Raw genomic sequence first — 15512 nt, 5'->3', positions numbered from 1 at the left:
TTAATAGTATTAATTCATCCCCCAGACCCGTGCACTGGTTATCGGCTGCATCTTTTCAGTGCTGCTCACATGCTGCGCCCCAGGCTCGCTGCTGTGTTGCTAGGAGAGCTCGTTGCCTGGTAACTGTTGCCCCCCAGCCTCTTCAGGATGCAAAGGACTACACCTCCCAGAATCCCTTGAGAATCCCTTTCTAGCTGGCCGTTGCCATGGTTCTATGAAAACAATAAAGCCTGCCTCCAGCCCTGCAGGCAGGCAGAGCCAGGGGCAAGCTTGTCCGTGCCCCGCAGGCGTGGGGGTATAGAGGCCTGGCCTGGGCCCGGCTGGCGGCCGAGCAGATGGCGAATGGGGAGCTGGATGAGGAGAGCCTGCAGGAGCTCTACAGCTGGGTGGATGCCATCCCCCTGTCCCGCCCCAAGAAGAACATCACCCGGGACTTCAGCGATGGAGGTTGGAGGAACCAGATCCCGAACTCCTGGAGCTGGCCGTGGACTGGCTGGGATCCAGACCCCACAGCTTGAGGCCTAGGAGTGACCCAGGAATGGATCCTGATCAAATACCCTGAGCTCAGGGAGAGCTCAGACCCAGATCCAGACTAGATGGATTGAGCCCTAAATGCAATGGGACAGACCTGGGATCCCAGTCAAATTCCCTGAGCTTAGGGAGAGCCCAGACCCAGATCCAGTCTGGATGGCTTGTGCTCTGAATGCAATGGGACAGACCTGGGATCCCAGATCCAAATACCCTGAGCTTGGGGAGAGCCCAGACCCAGATCCAGACTAGATGGCTTGAGCCCTAAATGCAATGGGACAGACCTATGATCCTGGATTGAAATACCCTGAGCTCTGGCGGAGTCCAGACCTGGATCCAGACTCCGCTGTTTGAGTTCTCTCTCTGTAATGGGACTGACCTGGGATCCTGAATCCAAATAACCAGTGTTCTGGGGGAGTCTAGACACAATTCTGATCTTGATAGCTGACCCCTCTTTCTATAACTGGCCACATCCACCCTTGGGATGCAATGAACTTTGAGAGAGTTTGGATCCAGTTCTGAACACCACAGACAGGGCTCCTCTACCATTTGCAGATAGATGTGGTTGGGGAACATGCAGGGGGATTGCATAAGGTTTGCACTGGTTGGTAAATGTCAGTTTCACCTTCTGATTAAAAAACAAGTTTCTGTTTGTTTGTTTAAAAAATCAAGCAATATTCACAGAGAGGAAAACTAAATTCAAATAACATTGCTTTCGGGTTAATAAGAAAGAGGTGCACGAGTGAGAGACTGCGGAGAAATTCCTGGTCTCTGTGTCCAAACTGTGCACAGCACAACTCAGGATTATTTGCAAAGGTGGATTTAAGTCTCCTCTGTGCCTGCCAATCCTGGAGCCATCTGGCCAAATCCTTGATAGAAGGGACAGCAGTGTCAATGTATGCCAGCTGCCCACACCGCCTAAAGAGAGGGGCTGCACAGGTGTTACTACAGGTAAATTTTGGCCAGCAGAACCAGGCGGTGTTGCCAACTTTTGCACACTTATTGCAACTTTCATGATATTTCACGTTTTCCTTAAAGCCCCAGCGGCTGAAGTCAACTGACTATGTGAGAACGTCAGCTTCCATTTCAAAAATAGGGAAGTCGGTCTCTAGATCTCTTGATTACAGAAAAAAGCTTGAAAACATGAGTTCTAAAGGCTCAAAAAATAAAAAGCAAAAAAAAACAAACCCCAAGGCAAATCAAGAGCCAACATTTATTAATTTTTAAAATCTTGTGATTTTTTAAGCCAATCTCACAATTTTTTCTGGGTCTGACTGTGTAGGGCTGGTAATGCTGTTTACTGCTCCAGGTGCTGCATGAAAGGGAAATAACCTGGATGCCGCTCTGATCCCAGGGCAAGTTTGCAGGGTTGCTGGTTAGAAGAGATGAATTCTTCTTGTGTATTTGTCCAAGTGGCTCCCACTTCTGAAGTGCACGAGTCCCACGTATGCACTCTGAGGAGGATTAAGGTTTCCTGGGGCCCTGGGCCAGAGCAAGTGAGTGGCCCCTCCCCAACCCTTCCGCTTGCAGTCCTCCCGTTTTGCCCCTTCCACCTGCAGCCCCGCCCATGGCCCCACCCCATTCTGCCTCTTCCTCCCCACAGCCTCACCCCTGTTCCACCCACAGTCCCGCCCCATTCCACCACCACCCCCAGTGCAACCCACAACCTGTTTGCTCCTTTCTGCCTCTGCAAAAATCTGGCGGCAGATTTTTTCCAGCGCTCCCCTATAGGCTGGGGCCCCTGGGCACAGGCCCCATTGGCCCAGTGGCTAATCTACCACTGGGTGCACTGCCTGCATGGGGCTGGTCTGCTCCAGAGTGGGATCCACTTGGACAAGTAGAATCCCAGTTGCTATGAGGTAAGGAACCCTTCTTTTTCACTTGTGAATTGATCAGCTTAGATCTGGAATCTCTGAGAGACAATAACTTGTCCTGGCTGTGGTTTATACTGTATCTTTCCAGAACATCCACATATATAGCTAAAGGCATCTCACTGTTTTCATTATGCAGATCATGGCATGATGCTCAGTCTGACCTCTTCTTCTTTCCTATGCAGTTCTAGCAGCAGAAGTGGTGAAATTTTACTTTCCCAAAATGGTGGAAATGCACAATTATGTCCCAGCTAATTCAACGCAACAGAAACTCTCCAACTGGGGCCATCTTAACAGGTAAACATGCGCTCAGCACCCCTCAGGTAGCACGGTGCTGGGGCGGTCAGGCCATGGAGCTGGGGATGTGTAGGGAAAACAGTGATTCAGTTTCCTTGTTATTTTCCCACTCCTCTGCATCTTTCTGACCTCACACCCACCTGCCAATACCATGCAGCTTCTCCGCTTTCACACCCTCTGCCAACGCCAAACAGTGGCTTGGACTTCATACCTCTCTGACCTCCCTCCAAGTCCTGTGCAGCTTTCCTCTGCATGCTGAGCATGATCCTCTGCTGGGATAAATTAGTGTCGCTACATTGCCTTTGAGGGAGCTACACCCACATACTCCAGCTGAGGATCAGGCCCCCTTAGTCCAGGAGCGATGCATCCACACGAGACTATTATAGGAACTCCAGCCAGTTCTGCAGAGCGGGTGCCCATACTGTGGTTTGACCATTCCCCCTCCGTGGGGTGGTTTGTGCCCTTGCAGGAAGGTGCTGAACAAGCTGAATTTCTCCATCCCGGAAGACATGATCCGGAAGATCGTACAGTGTACGCCCGGCGTGGTGGAGCTGATGCTGCTCCCACTGCGGCAGAAAATTGAGGAGAAGCAGAAGCAGAGCAAGGTGGCATCTGGCACATATCAGGTCAGCGGTGCTCAAGGGACGGCGGGCGGCTCAGATGGTCAAATGTTGTGTAGGATGCTGTTGTATATATGGGCCATGTGCTGAGGTCCTTGCTCGGGCAGACTCCCTTGGGAGCAAATGCTGGGGAAGCCCTTTGGAGCTTGGCCTACGGCTGTGACAAGTAGGTATAATTTACAAACCCAGAGCCATTAAACTGCATTCAGAAGGAGCATGGTTAAAGTGCAGGAAGTGTAGGGACTATGAGGCATGAATTCTATTCCTGACTCTCACAGATGTGCTGTGTGCCCTTGGGTGAGTCCCGTCATCTCTGTGTGCCTCAGTTTCCCCATTTTCAAAATGGGCCTGCTAGACCCTCCCAGTGTGTGGGTGGGGGTTAATTTATTTATTTATTGCAGAATAGTGACTCACCAGCCAGCTCGCCACCCTGTGACTGTTCCTGGCATTGCAAGACCTTCCCCTTCTCCATCCGATGGCCATTCAGGCCCTGGGATGGTCTGGTCCTAGTCACTAACCCGCCAGCCCGGTCACATACGCTGATGTACAGAGCAACCTCCCTATTGCAGGGCCCACCACAGAGCTCCACTGCTATAGCTTCCCCATGGCTCCTTTCCCAGGCAGCAGGGACTCCTTTGCTCCTGGGTCTCTCACTCCCATGTCTCCCCCTTTCTGGCCCTTTTCTTCCCCTACTCTGAGCTCCTTCCCTGGGGGAGTCAGCTGGGTCTTAGAGGTTTTTAAGGTTAGGCTTGACAAAGCCCTGACTGGGATGATTTAGTTGGGGTTGGTCCTGCTTTGAGCAGGGGGTTGGACTAGATACCTCCTGAGGTCCCTTCCAACCCTGATATTCTAGGATTATGAATTATGCTGAACCCCCGTCTCCCGCAGGTGGAAACGGGAGAGCTAATTGGACCCACCAGCTCCCATTAACCCTTTGTCTACCTGTGTGTGGTTTATACACTCCATCACGTGTATGTACAGGGCTTTGAGATCCTCAGCACAATTGTTGTTATTCTGAGCAGCTCACAGGGCATGGCAGCAAATAAAACAGTTATGGCTGCCACCAGAAATGTGCTGTGGCAAGCGAGTGATAGAAATCAAATAGAAATAATCATCGATCAAAAGCTGAAGGCAAGCTGCACTCCAGGCAGTGTGGTAATCGGACTAGGACCCCCCACTAGAGAGAGAGCCCAGCTGCCAGTGCGGAGAGTTCAGGGCTAGGAATAGAGCACCCCAGCCGACCCTACCAGACTGGGGTTAGGGTGAGAGGCAGGTCTTGTCAACATGCCTGGTATCCCTCCGAGAGTCAGCAGCGGGCATCGGTGTTATGCAATGGAGCTGACAATTTAGCTGCTACATCTGCTGTTGAGATAGATACACAGGGAGAAGGAAACTGAGTGGCAAAGGCTAATGAAGGGTTAATGAAGGGGCACTAGAGAGAGATGGATCTTACTCATGGGCGGTAGGGCAGACACCAGTATACAGAGTGGGCCAGACTCTCTTCTCCGTCACGCCCACGGAAACCCAGAGCAACTCTGCTGAAGCCAGTGGAGTTGCTCTGATGTAACTTGGCCCGGTCCCTCATGGGGTATAGAGACTAGGGTGGAGCAGGCTATGGCTGAGCGTCGCCCCCTCCTGCAGGTAACACATAGCCAGAGCTGTGAGATGTGCTCCATGTGCAGGGCTAATACACCAGGCATTGTGTGATTGCCCTGCCTTGGCAGCTCCACTCACTGGTGTTTCAGAGGTGACAACTCTCTCACGGCTTGTCCGGACTGCAGCATCTCTGCGGCTGCCCGCTTCCTCCCTCACCGCACAGCCACACTCTGTTACCAGGCACATAGACTTAGTGTCTTATCATCACAGCAACTGCAGTTTGTCCCCTCTCCAGTGCGAGTTTGACAGCCCCAGCGAGTGAGCGCTGCTGGCTACACTTCAGGCGTTGGGGGGCAAGTTGTGCTGGAGGGACCCACCCCCCGGGCTGAGGACAGTGTTGTCTCCGGGGCCCATTCAGTCCATCTCCTCTCTGCTGAGACTGGCAGTGAGGTGGCCGATTTGTCCCTGTGGGGATGGTGGTTTGGAAATGTGGACACCGGGGTCCTAGCAACCAGACTGAGACTAGACCAGACATATTTTTATTAGACTTAAAAAAGGTGTGGGGGGGGCGGATTTCAATTGATGACCAGATTTCTCTGACCAATAGCTCTAGTTAACTGTACAAAACCCTGCAAGGCCCTTCCTGGGGAAGCGGTCTCTGATGGCAGAGGTTCTCTCATCTAGCAGAACGAGCCCTCGTGGTGGGCAGCTGAAGCTAGACATAAGGTGTCAAGTATCAGAGGGGTAGCCGTGCTGTCTGGATCTGTAAAAGCAGCAGAGTCCTGTGGCACCTTATAGACTAACAGACGTATTGGAGCATGAGCTTTTGTGGGTATTCGACGAAGTGGGTATTCACCCACGAAAGCTCATGCTCCAAAACGTCTGTTAGTCTATAAAGTGCCCCAGGACTCTAGACGTAAGGTGAACAGTTTGTAAACGACGAGGCTAACTAACTGTTGGCGCGACCTACCCTAGTGACATGCTGGGTTCCCCATCACTCGGGGCGGGGGCCTTAAATCCCGCTGGATGTCTTTCCCCATGTTGGGCTATCGCTGCAGCAGAAGGGCTGGGCTTGATGCAGGAATCACTGGGTTCCCCTGGGTCAGACTCAATAGTCATAATGGCCCCATCTGACCTGTGAAACCCCACGCAGCTCTGGTAATAGGGACCCCCATCCTCAATGTCTTTCGTGAAGGACTTGTTTGTTTTTCCACTGATGGGGCAGTGCAAGGCTTTCAGCCTAACGCCCCCAAAAGTGTTTCAGTCCCACCTGGATTGGATATTGTACAAAGATCTGGCTGGGGGGAGGGGGGCACTGCCCTCTACTGGATGGGATCAGAGCTGCTCCGCCCATGTCATTTCCTGGGTGCCACCTTGGATTCTGCCTTCACTCAGACCCACTCATCTCTGCAACATCCTGGTCATTGCCATCTCGCCGCCTCTGGAAGTCTTGCCAGGCCTCTCTCGGGAGGAAGCTGACAGTGGATTGCAAGGCATTTTCACTTGAACCGTGTGATCTCTCTGATTCTCTGTGCAGGAGCTGGGCACGCGCTATGGACTCCATGAGAACGGCCATATGGAAACAGGTAGGGGTGACAGGAGTCTCTCTGAGCAGTGTGTGTGTTCTAGGGGAGCTGGCTTCCAGCCCTGCTACATGGCTCTGTGACCCTGGGCAAGTCACTCAGTCTCCCTGTGCCTCAGTTTCCCACCTGTACAATGAGGATGCACTGTCCTGCATTGCAGGGGTGTCAGCAAGATACATGATTTGCATTACAGTAGCACCTAGAGGGCCTGATGGTGTTTGAGATCCCATTGTGCTGGGTGCTGTACAGACATAGTGTCGACTCAGAGAGCTCACAGTACACAAACACAACAGCTGAGGAGTGGGAGAATGGGAAGATTATCTCCTGTAAGCTGATGCACACAGAGGGACTCCTAACGTCTACTGGAATTGATGGATGTCAGGAGCCTAAATACCTTGGAGGATCTGGGCCTGAGTGACTTACCCAGGGCCTGTGACAGAACAAAGAATTGAGCTGGATCTCCTGAGTCCCAGCCCAGTGCCCGAAGCACAAGACCAGCTCAATTAATTACGGCTGCTGAAGAGTCCAGATGTTACGATGCTGCAGCTCTATAAATACCTGCAGAGATTTCACAGGTCAATTGGCTTCTTCACCAGCTGCTCGGCCTCTAGGAATCCGCAGAGTCTGGAAGTCCTCAGAGTGTTTCCTAAGGGGACCAGGAGAGGGAAGGACGGTCTTGGGTTAAAGACCAAAGCTGTAAACCAGGAGATCTGGGGTTTAGTACCAGCTTTGCCACGGACTTGCTGTGGCAAGTCACTTCCCCGCTCCACGTGCTCGGTGAGGCAGGGATAACAGCAATGCTGACCGACAGCACTGGGCGTACATGAGCTTTTCAGATGGACGGTGCCAGCAAGGTGCCATCTCCCCCAGTGGGCTCGAGCGTGAGACCCTTCCTGTTAGCCCCACTGGAATTCAAAGCTGCCCCTCTGAAGCCTTATGACCCCCAGCCCATACCTGTGAGCTCCTAGAGCCCGACGTGAGATTGGCACACAAGAAAACTACCCCAGCATCTGTGTGCGTCACCTTCTCTCTCCTGCTCCCTGGGGAGTCACTGGGACTTGTGGTGGGGTCAGTAGATCTAACCTGAACCTGCTCCCAGAGGCCAGATGCGCCCCCCCCCAGCTAAGGCTCAGTTCTGTCCTTGCTGAGGCTCCGGGGTAACGGAGGGCAGAGTTGGGCCCTTGCTGCTTGGTGTGCGGCTGTAACGTGATGTGGTTTGTGTTACTCAGGCTATTCGTCGAACCCAAAGACCAATGCCGCAGGGGTCCACGTGCAGCAGTCCCCACGAGCGGAAAGGTAACGTCTGCCCTGGGATCGCCCCACAAACTGACCTCAGTGTTTCTTGATACAAGCCTGGCCTGACCCTTTAGAACTACACACCCTTCCTGGTTACTTGGCTGGGAGCCCTCCAAGGAATTCTCCACAGGGAGGGGGGCTGGCCCTTCTGCCCCCTGGGCTGTACTGCTGTGGGAAAATGGAGGCCCCTGCTCTGCAGGGCTGTCGATCCAGCACTCCCTAAAGGCAAGTGAAATGCAAACCCCTCCTGGCTGGGGCAGCTTTGCCCCTGAGGTTTATGGAAGTGAAAGGCCCACCTGAGCAAAGAGAGGAAATCGCCATGATACGTTTATCACATATTTGCACATGGGCCCAGACCCTCAGCGGGGGTAAGACAGTGAAGTTCCACTATCATCCACAAAGTGAGGCTGAATTACCCCGGCTGAGGATCAGGCCCTTAGCGTGTGCTGGGACCTCCCCAGCACTGCTCAGCACCCCTGCACCCCTTCTGCCTCTTGCTGCCCCAGGGGCTCGTCTCAGCTGAGCTGCTCTGTGTCCTCACAGCAAAGGGCACAGGGGAATCAGACACCTGCTTGGCTAGCCCCCACTTGGCAGAGGCCTGGTGCTGCCATCTCTTCACGCCACTGTGTGTAGCCCTCTCTGCTGCCAGCCCAGATCCCAGTGAGCAGCAGGAACCATTCCTAAAGCAAAACATCCAAGGACCATCCTGCCACTCGCTGAGATGGTTACACTGGGACGTCCCGATGAAGGCAGAGGGAACTTGAAGTCTGCCTTGGCCTCCCCTGTCTCCCAGAGGGCCAGGGTTTAGCCTAGGGTGGCTTACGTAAGTGAGAGAGGCAAAGCCTGAATCTCCCCTCACCTGGTATAACCCTGTTGATGGCTTTGGAGTTCCTCCTGATTTACATCAGCACACGGGAGGGGAGAATCAGGCTCCTCAATTCACTCAGCCCCGGTGCATTCGGGCCAGTGGGAGATGGGCGCTCTGATGCCAAGGCTGAGCGTTACCAGCGGAAGGCGAGATGGGGCCCTTTGTTTCTTCCAGTCGGTTTGAAATGCCCAGACGATGGCACATCCACTGCTTCCCTTTAGAGCCCGCTGCCCACCTAGTGCAGCAGGTGGCTGATGGAGGACAGTCCCGTCACTGGCGCTGTGTCCAGCCTCGTTCTGCATGGCCCCATGTTGGGGCTCCCACCCCTGCCATAGGGGACCCTCCCCCACCCGACGGAGCTCAGGGTGGGCAAATCTCTTCTCCTCCTAGGTTTATATCTCTGTGTAGCAGGGTGGTCACCCCGCTCCGGCCCTGAAGGGTTAAAGCAGCCTGGGAGAGGGCTGTGACTGGGAAAAGCTGGGCTGATTGGAGAAGCAGCCACAGCTGTGGCCAGCTCAATCAGGGCTCAGCTGGCCCTTATAAGAGGCTGCAGGCTAGAGGCCAGAAAACACCCTTTCTAGCTCCTAGAGAGAGAAGGACCTGGCTTCCTGGGAAGCTGAGGAGGGTACCTAGGGTGGAGCAGGGCTGGGGAAGGGCAGAGGGAGCTGGGGAGCTCTGGCCTAGCAAAGCCCCAGGCTGAGTTAAGGGCCCACAAAGGGCACTGGGGCTGCAGAGGGGCAGCCCAGAGGCAGCTGGTCCAACCCCCCTTGCCGATGATGAGTGGTTCACAGGCTGTGGTTGGACCCAGGGAGCAGGGGCTGGATGGTGACTGGCAGTAGCCACTGAGTCAAGGTGGAGATAGAGGGTTGGGGGTTCCCTGGGGTGGGGAGACCCCAGTGATGAGCTGCCAAAATATTAACAACCGGTTCCCTCCCCCTCACCCCACGAGGGGGTCATGCTCTCCCCACCCCACGGGACTCCTGCCCCATCCAACCCCCCATGTTCCTTGACAGCCCCCCCCGAGACCCCTGCCCCATCAACCCCCCTTCCGTGTCCCCTGTTGCCCCATCCAACTCCTCCTCTCATTCCTGATGGCCCCCCGGGACTCCTGCCCCATCCAACCCCCCATGTTCCTTGACAGCCCCCCCCGAGACCCCTGCCCCATCAACCCCCCTTCCGTGTCCCCTGTTGCCCCATCCAACTCCTCCTCTCATTCCTGATAGACCCCTGGGACCCCTGCTCCATCCAATCACCCCTTCTCTCTGTCCCTTGACTGCCCCCCACCACCCCATCTGACCCCTGCTCCTTCCTGACTGCCCCCCCGGGACCCTTGCCCCCATTCAATCCCCCTGTTCCCTGCCCTCTGACTGCCCCGACACTAATCCACGCCCCCCAACTCCCCTGCCCTCTATCCAACACCTGCTCCCTGCCCCCTTACCGCGCTGCCTGGAGGTGGGGGCTAGGCCAAGGCCACAGGCTGGAGCTGCTCAGCCGGGGCCAGGGTCTGAGCCGCGCTGCCCGGCTCACCACGGTCGGGGCTGGGGTCGGACAAGCGTCGGTCGGGGTCAGGCCTGGGCTGGAGCTGTGCCGGTCGGGGTCAGGGGCCAGGCCGGAGCTGTGTGGTGCCTGGAGCCCTCCTCACGCCCCAGTTCACCTGCAGGAAGCTGCTGCTTCCTTCTCAGCCCTCCCAGGCTTCCCGCGCGAACAGCTGATTTGCAGGAAGCCAGGGATGGGGAGAAGAAGCCGGGGGAGCATTCAGGGGAGGAGGCAGAGGCAGAGTGAGGTGAGCTGGGGCCAGGAGAAGGGCAGGGAGCTGCTGGAGCTTTTGTTAAATTAAAAAGCCCTTTTCGAACCAGTTGTCCCTCGCGGGACAACCGGTTCTAAAAGGGCTTCTAAATTTAACAACCGGTTCCCGTGAACCAGTGGGAACCAGCTCCAGCTCACGACTGGGAGACCCAGATTGTGGGTTACTGCTGGGGGCACAACCCCGAGAGAAAGGGCACTGGGGTCCGGGAGGGACATAGGGCCAGCGGCAGCCGGGACACCGGCCTGCAGAGAGCGCTCCGGGCTGGAAAGAGCTAATCCCCTGGCCGAGCAGCAGGAGGCACCGCGCCGCTGAGTCGTCACCCTGCTACACCCTGGCTTTTACTTCTTTCCCCAGGATGAACAAGGGCCAGCAAGGCTATGCCCAGGCACCGCCGGGAGACACCAGCTTTCGCATTCAGTTAGCGGAGAGGGAGCAGGCTCTGCTGGCTTGTCAAGAGACGGTCCAGGTGAGGACAATTCATGTGCCGTCTGTGGAACGGCAGGGCATCCTCTGAAAGTATGCCAGGCTTTGCCCACAGCTACCTCCACGACTCATCCCACCCCACCCTCTGGGCAGGGAATACCCACTCCTTGTCCATGCCCCTCCTTCAGACCCACTTCTCCCATGAGGCCCATGGGACGGGAGTCCTCAGCAAGCAGGGAGGTGACTGCACAAGCCTGACTATCCTGAACTGACCCACCTTTGCTGCCTCCAACTCAACTCCTCCACTAGTCGCAACGGTGGGGCCGTTAGTGTAAACCAGCCACCAGCATCTCAATCAGCTCCACGCAGTGTAGATGACACAGGATGCCAGGAACCGGGGTGTGAGCAGCCAGGCTCAGCGGCTGGAGCCATAAGCGGTCAGGCTTGAGGGGTTGACCCAGAGTTGGTAGCCAGAGTCTGGAGCCAAGGGTCAAGCCAGAATCAATAGTCAGGACGAGGAGACAGGAACCAGGAACAAGGCCAGGTCTATCTCAGCTGCAAGTCAGACCTCCTTGTTGCACAGACAACTTTCTGCTACTCCCTCCCTGCATAAATAGTAGGTCTGGGCAAATGAGAGCTCTCGGGAGGAGCTGCCAGACATTTCTGCCAGGGGCAGCACTTCCTGTGGTCACTGGTCTCCCAGGATGTAGACAGAGCCATAGTCCATGCACCCCAGGCTGCCTGGTGATGCCGCCTGCCCAGGGTCCCACAGGTCTGGGTTCAAGAACCATGAATCTTCACCCAGGGTATATCCACGCTTCACTCAGATGTGTGACTGCAGCCTGTGTAGTTCGGGTACCACCAGCAGTGAAACCAGGACAGGAGCTGGTAACAGACGCCAGGGGCTGGATCACTTGATGATTCCCTGTTCTGTCCATTTCCTCTGGGCACCTGGCACTGGCCACTGTCGGCAGACAGGACACTGGGCTAGATAGGCTAGATGGACCTTCGGTCTGACCCAGTCTGGCCGTTCTTACGGCAGTGTGGGCTCTGGGCAGGCCAGCCACTCAACACCCGTGCTTCTGGGGCTTGGCTGCTGTTGGTATGTGAGCAAGCTAGAGCAAAGCTAGTGGATTGCAGTGGAGACAGACCCACTGTGGTTAAAATGCTGGGGGCGGGTAGGGCCCCGTGGAGTGCTCTGCTGGGGCTTGCAATGGTGGGAAATGGTAGGACAATAAGCCTAGTGTAGACAAGGCCAAGATTTCAGCAAGCCATAGCCCACCATGGCTCATGTGCAGGGCTCCCTGCGCATCCACATGGCCTGCTGGTCAGCCTGGCTCTCTACTCACATATGAGATGCAGCCACAGCTCCCAGAAGCCTGCAGTCAGGTTCAGACCTAGACAAAACAGTTCAGACAAGCATAAGCCCCCAGGTGATGGCATGGTCCCAAGGGGGTGAAGGCAGTGTGAAGTCCTGCCTGGGTCATTCTTGCAAAGCTCTGCAGAAGAAGGTGCATTTTATGGCGGTCTTTGAAGGTGGTGAGAACAAGTGTTGTTACAACAGTATCCCATACCCGAGAGCTGGGTGATCTTACTAATCTTATGTCACTTACTGGGGACTCGTGGTAATGAAGGTCTGGTGGCATGTTTGACAGGGGTCAAAAGAAGGCCACGGTCATTACTGCCAGTGCCTGCCCCAAAGGCCACGGTCATTACTGCCAGTGCCAGCCCCAAAGATCCTGTTGGACCTCAAGAGCTGGCCATTGGCTTAAAAAGCACAAGATGCACAAAAAATGTTGCGTTCTCTTTCATGACAAACAGTGCAGCCCAGTGAGTAGAGTGCAGGACTCAGGAGCCCTGGGTTCTAGTCCTGGTTTGGCCACTGGCCTGCTGGGTGACCTTGAGGTAATCTCTGCCCCGATCATGATACTGGCCTCCTTTGCAAAGTGCTTTGAGGCTTACTGATGAAAAGTCCTCGATAAGAGCTAGATAGGAGAAAGAGGACACGTGTGAAAACGGGCAGAGACGGGCACAAGCTGCAGAATTCAGAACTGGCTCCAGCCTGCAAGGCCCAGGGGCTTGGTTCAGGCCCTTCCCTTTAAAAAAAGGCCAATCACCCCAGCAAGCGTGTGCTTCTCTTTGCTCAGATCCTGCAGATGAAGGTGCGGCGGCTGGAACACCTGCTCCACCTGAAGAACGTTCGGATTGATGACCTCACAAGGCGCCTACAGCAAGTGGAGCAGAAAGAGAAATGAGGCGGGGCTCAGTTTGCCTCCGCGCCCTTCCCTGCGACTCTCACACCCTCAGAACCTCTCCCAGGCACATCTGGAAGAGCCACCGTTCCTGTGCCTCTCCCACTGCTAGTGACTCCTCCTGGGCTTGGAGAGACTGAGCCGTCCCAAGCAGGACTGGTAGAGTCCAGGTTTGAATAATGACACAGGGCTCCCAGTTACTTACAATCCAAGGGCAAAACTGAGGAAAAAATAAGGTCTAGAGTCCAAGAGTGAAAAATGCACATGCACAAGCACAGGTGGCAAGTGCACATCTAGAAGTTCACCTGCAGTTGTGCATGAGGGTGCTGTAATTGTGTAAGTGCACCGGCGATTGTGCATGTATTTGTTAATCATGTTTATGCATCTGCAATCGGCTTTGCATTCATTGCAATTATGGACATGGACCTGCAGTTGTGCATGCACTTATACATTGCAAGAAATGCTAGTGCAAATGTGCACTCACAAATGTGCCTGAAGGTGATCGGGCTGAGGCAGTATTTCGAGCGCCAGGTTTTCTATCTATAACCAAATCCAGCGACTTTCATTCAGAATATTGACTCCTCTGCTTCCCAAGCTTTATAGCAGGCCACCCCTTTGCTTGTTCATTGTTTTCAAGAGCCCCAACCCGCCCCCTTTTGTTCCATCTGGTGGCTCTTGGGTGACAGCTGATTGGAGATGCCTGGGGGAGGAATGACTCATTCCCAAGGATGCTTTTCTATAGGTGCGATCCTGGAGCCCTCACTCAGGGACAACTCCCACTGCAGGCTGAGGATCTGTCTACGCAGCAAAAGCTGGGCACAGGGCAGCCTACCTGAGCCAGCGTGAATCCAGCTAGCGCAGGTAATGTAGCCATGAAGCCAACGCAGCACAGGCTACTGAGCAGAATGCATGGCCAGGCTCCAGGCCAGGCAGCACTATCCATGCTGATGCCCCGCCCCCTGCTCTGTCTTCATTGCTGTTACCCATGCTAGCCAGCTCGGGTAACTTAGTCCAGGCCAGCTGGTGCTGTGTAGACACACCCTGAGTAAGGCCCTCTGGGATCAGGCCTTGTGGAGATCAGTCACCTCCACCCATTGATCAGTTTACTCTGGGCTCCATTTGGATACAAGCATGAAAAGACCCTCAGCTCCTGGCTCTCTGCTCCTAACAGTTTGAGGTTCTGCAGCCTGGGGGTGGGGTTCAAAGGCTGGCTGACTAGAAAGGAGCCATCTCTGCCATGGTCCTAGGGCTGATAATAGCAACTCCGACCAATAGCAGGGCTGACCAGTCACAGCCACAGAGAAGCCTCCTGCTGGGGAGATGCTGGCGGCTGCTCTCAGACCCAAAAGCTACAAACTCAGGGCCAGCCCCTCACCTGCTGTAAACAGGAGTAGCTGTACTGAGGTCAATGGGCCAGGTCCTGGCTGGTGAAATGGGAGTAGCTGTACTGAGGTCAATGGGCCAGGTCCCGGCTGGTGAAATGGGAGTAGCTGTACCGAGCACAATGGGCCAGGTCCTGGCTGGTGTAAACAGGAGTAGGTGTACGGAGGTCAATGGGCCAGGTCCCGGCTGGTGTAAACAGGAGTAGCTGTACTGAGGTCAATGGGCCAGCCCCTCAGCTGCTGTAAACAGGAGTAGCTGTACTGAGGTCAATCAGCCAGGTCTCAGCTGGTGTCAACGGGAGTAGCTGTACTGAGGTCAATGGGCCAGGCCCCGGCTGGTGTCAACGGGAGTAGCTGTACTGAGGTCAATGGGCCAGGTCCCCGGATGGTGTAAACGGGAGTAGCTGTACTGAGGTCAATCGGCCAAGTCTTGGCTGGTGAAATGGGAGTAGCTGTACCGAGCACAATGGGCCAGGTCCTGGCTGGTGTAAACAGGAGTAGGTATACGGAGGTCAATGGGCCAGGCCCCGGCTGGTGAAATGAGAGTAGCTGTACTGAGGTCAATGGGCCAGGTCCCCGGATGGTGTAAATGGGAGTTGCTGTACTGAGGTCAATGGGCCAGGTCCTGGCTGGTGTAAACGGGAGTAACTGCACTGAAGTCAGTGAAGCGATGCTGACTTGCATCAGTGGGGAATCGCTCTTCTAGCCAGGGATAGGACTGAGCTGCTGAAGCTGGCCCTGCATTCTGAACACGTCAGAGCTGGAGGTTGTTTGGATATAGAGCTGCAGTTTGGCCCAAAGGGAGCCTGCATGTAGGTTCAGACTGACACCTCCTGAAATCCTGAGGTGTGTGGGTCAGAGGCTGGGTTCAGGCCCCACTCTGCTATCTTCTCTACAGTCAGTGACCTAGCTGCACTATTGCTTGGCACAACACACTTGCCTTCAGCTTCCTGCAGTCCCGGAGACTTGCCAAATTCCCACACAAGCCC

General features: G+C 55.1%; 1 protein-coding gene across 18 annotated transcripts; it reads left to right on the top strand.

Moving 5' to 3' along the window:
• Window positions 1-235: 235 nt before the first annotated feature.
• SPEF1 (sperm flagellar 1) lies at window positions 236-15512 on the top strand. Of its 18 annotated transcripts, none has more exons than XM_075066718.1 (9): window positions 236-447; window positions 2585-2696; window positions 3166-3322; window positions 6450-6498; window positions 7725-7791; window positions 10821-10932; window positions 13037-14545; window positions 14704-14971; window positions 15068-15512. In XM_075066718.1, exons 1-7 carry the CDS (start codon window positions 336-338, stop codon window positions 13142-13144), a joined length of 717 nt encoding a protein of 238 aa, XP_074922819.1. In that variant the 5' UTR covers window positions 236-335; the 3' UTR covers window positions 13145-14545; window positions 14704-14971; window positions 15068-15512. The 18 variants fall into 18 exon arrangements, with proteins under 18 accessions (XP_074922819.1, XP_074922813.1, XP_074922817.1 ...); XM_075066712.1 differs by having other exon boundaries at window positions 14655-14971; XM_075066716.1 differs by having other exon boundaries at window positions 13037-14593.

This window comes from Chelonoidis abingdonii, chromosome 5 (genome assembly GCF_003597395.2).
Source record: "Chelonoidis abingdonii isolate Lonesome George chromosome 5, CheloAbing_2.0, whole genome shotgun sequence".
In the NCBI taxonomy this organism is placed as follows: Eukaryota; Metazoa; Chordata; order Testudines; family Testudinidae; genus Chelonoidis; species Chelonoidis abingdonii.
Note: the sequence above shows the minus strand (reverse complement) of the source record. Positions and strands in the feature narration are given on the sequence as shown.

What these genes read in the sequence shown, in the direction of transcription:
- SPEF1 (XM_075066718.1), top strand. Translation starts at nt 336, where the DNA reads ATGGCGAATGGGGAGCTGGATGAGGAGAGCCTGCAGGAGCTCTACAGC. An exon ending in CCGGGACTTCAGCGATGGAG is followed by an intron (nt 448 to 2,584) that starts GTTGGAGGAACC and finishes TTTCCTATGCAG; the next exon opens with TTCTAGCAGCAGAAGTGGTG. An exon ending in CAGTCCCCACGAGCGGAAAG is followed by an intron (nt 7,792 to 10,820) that starts GTAACGTCTGCC and finishes TTCTTTCCCCAG; the next exon opens with GATGAACAAGGGCCAGCAAG.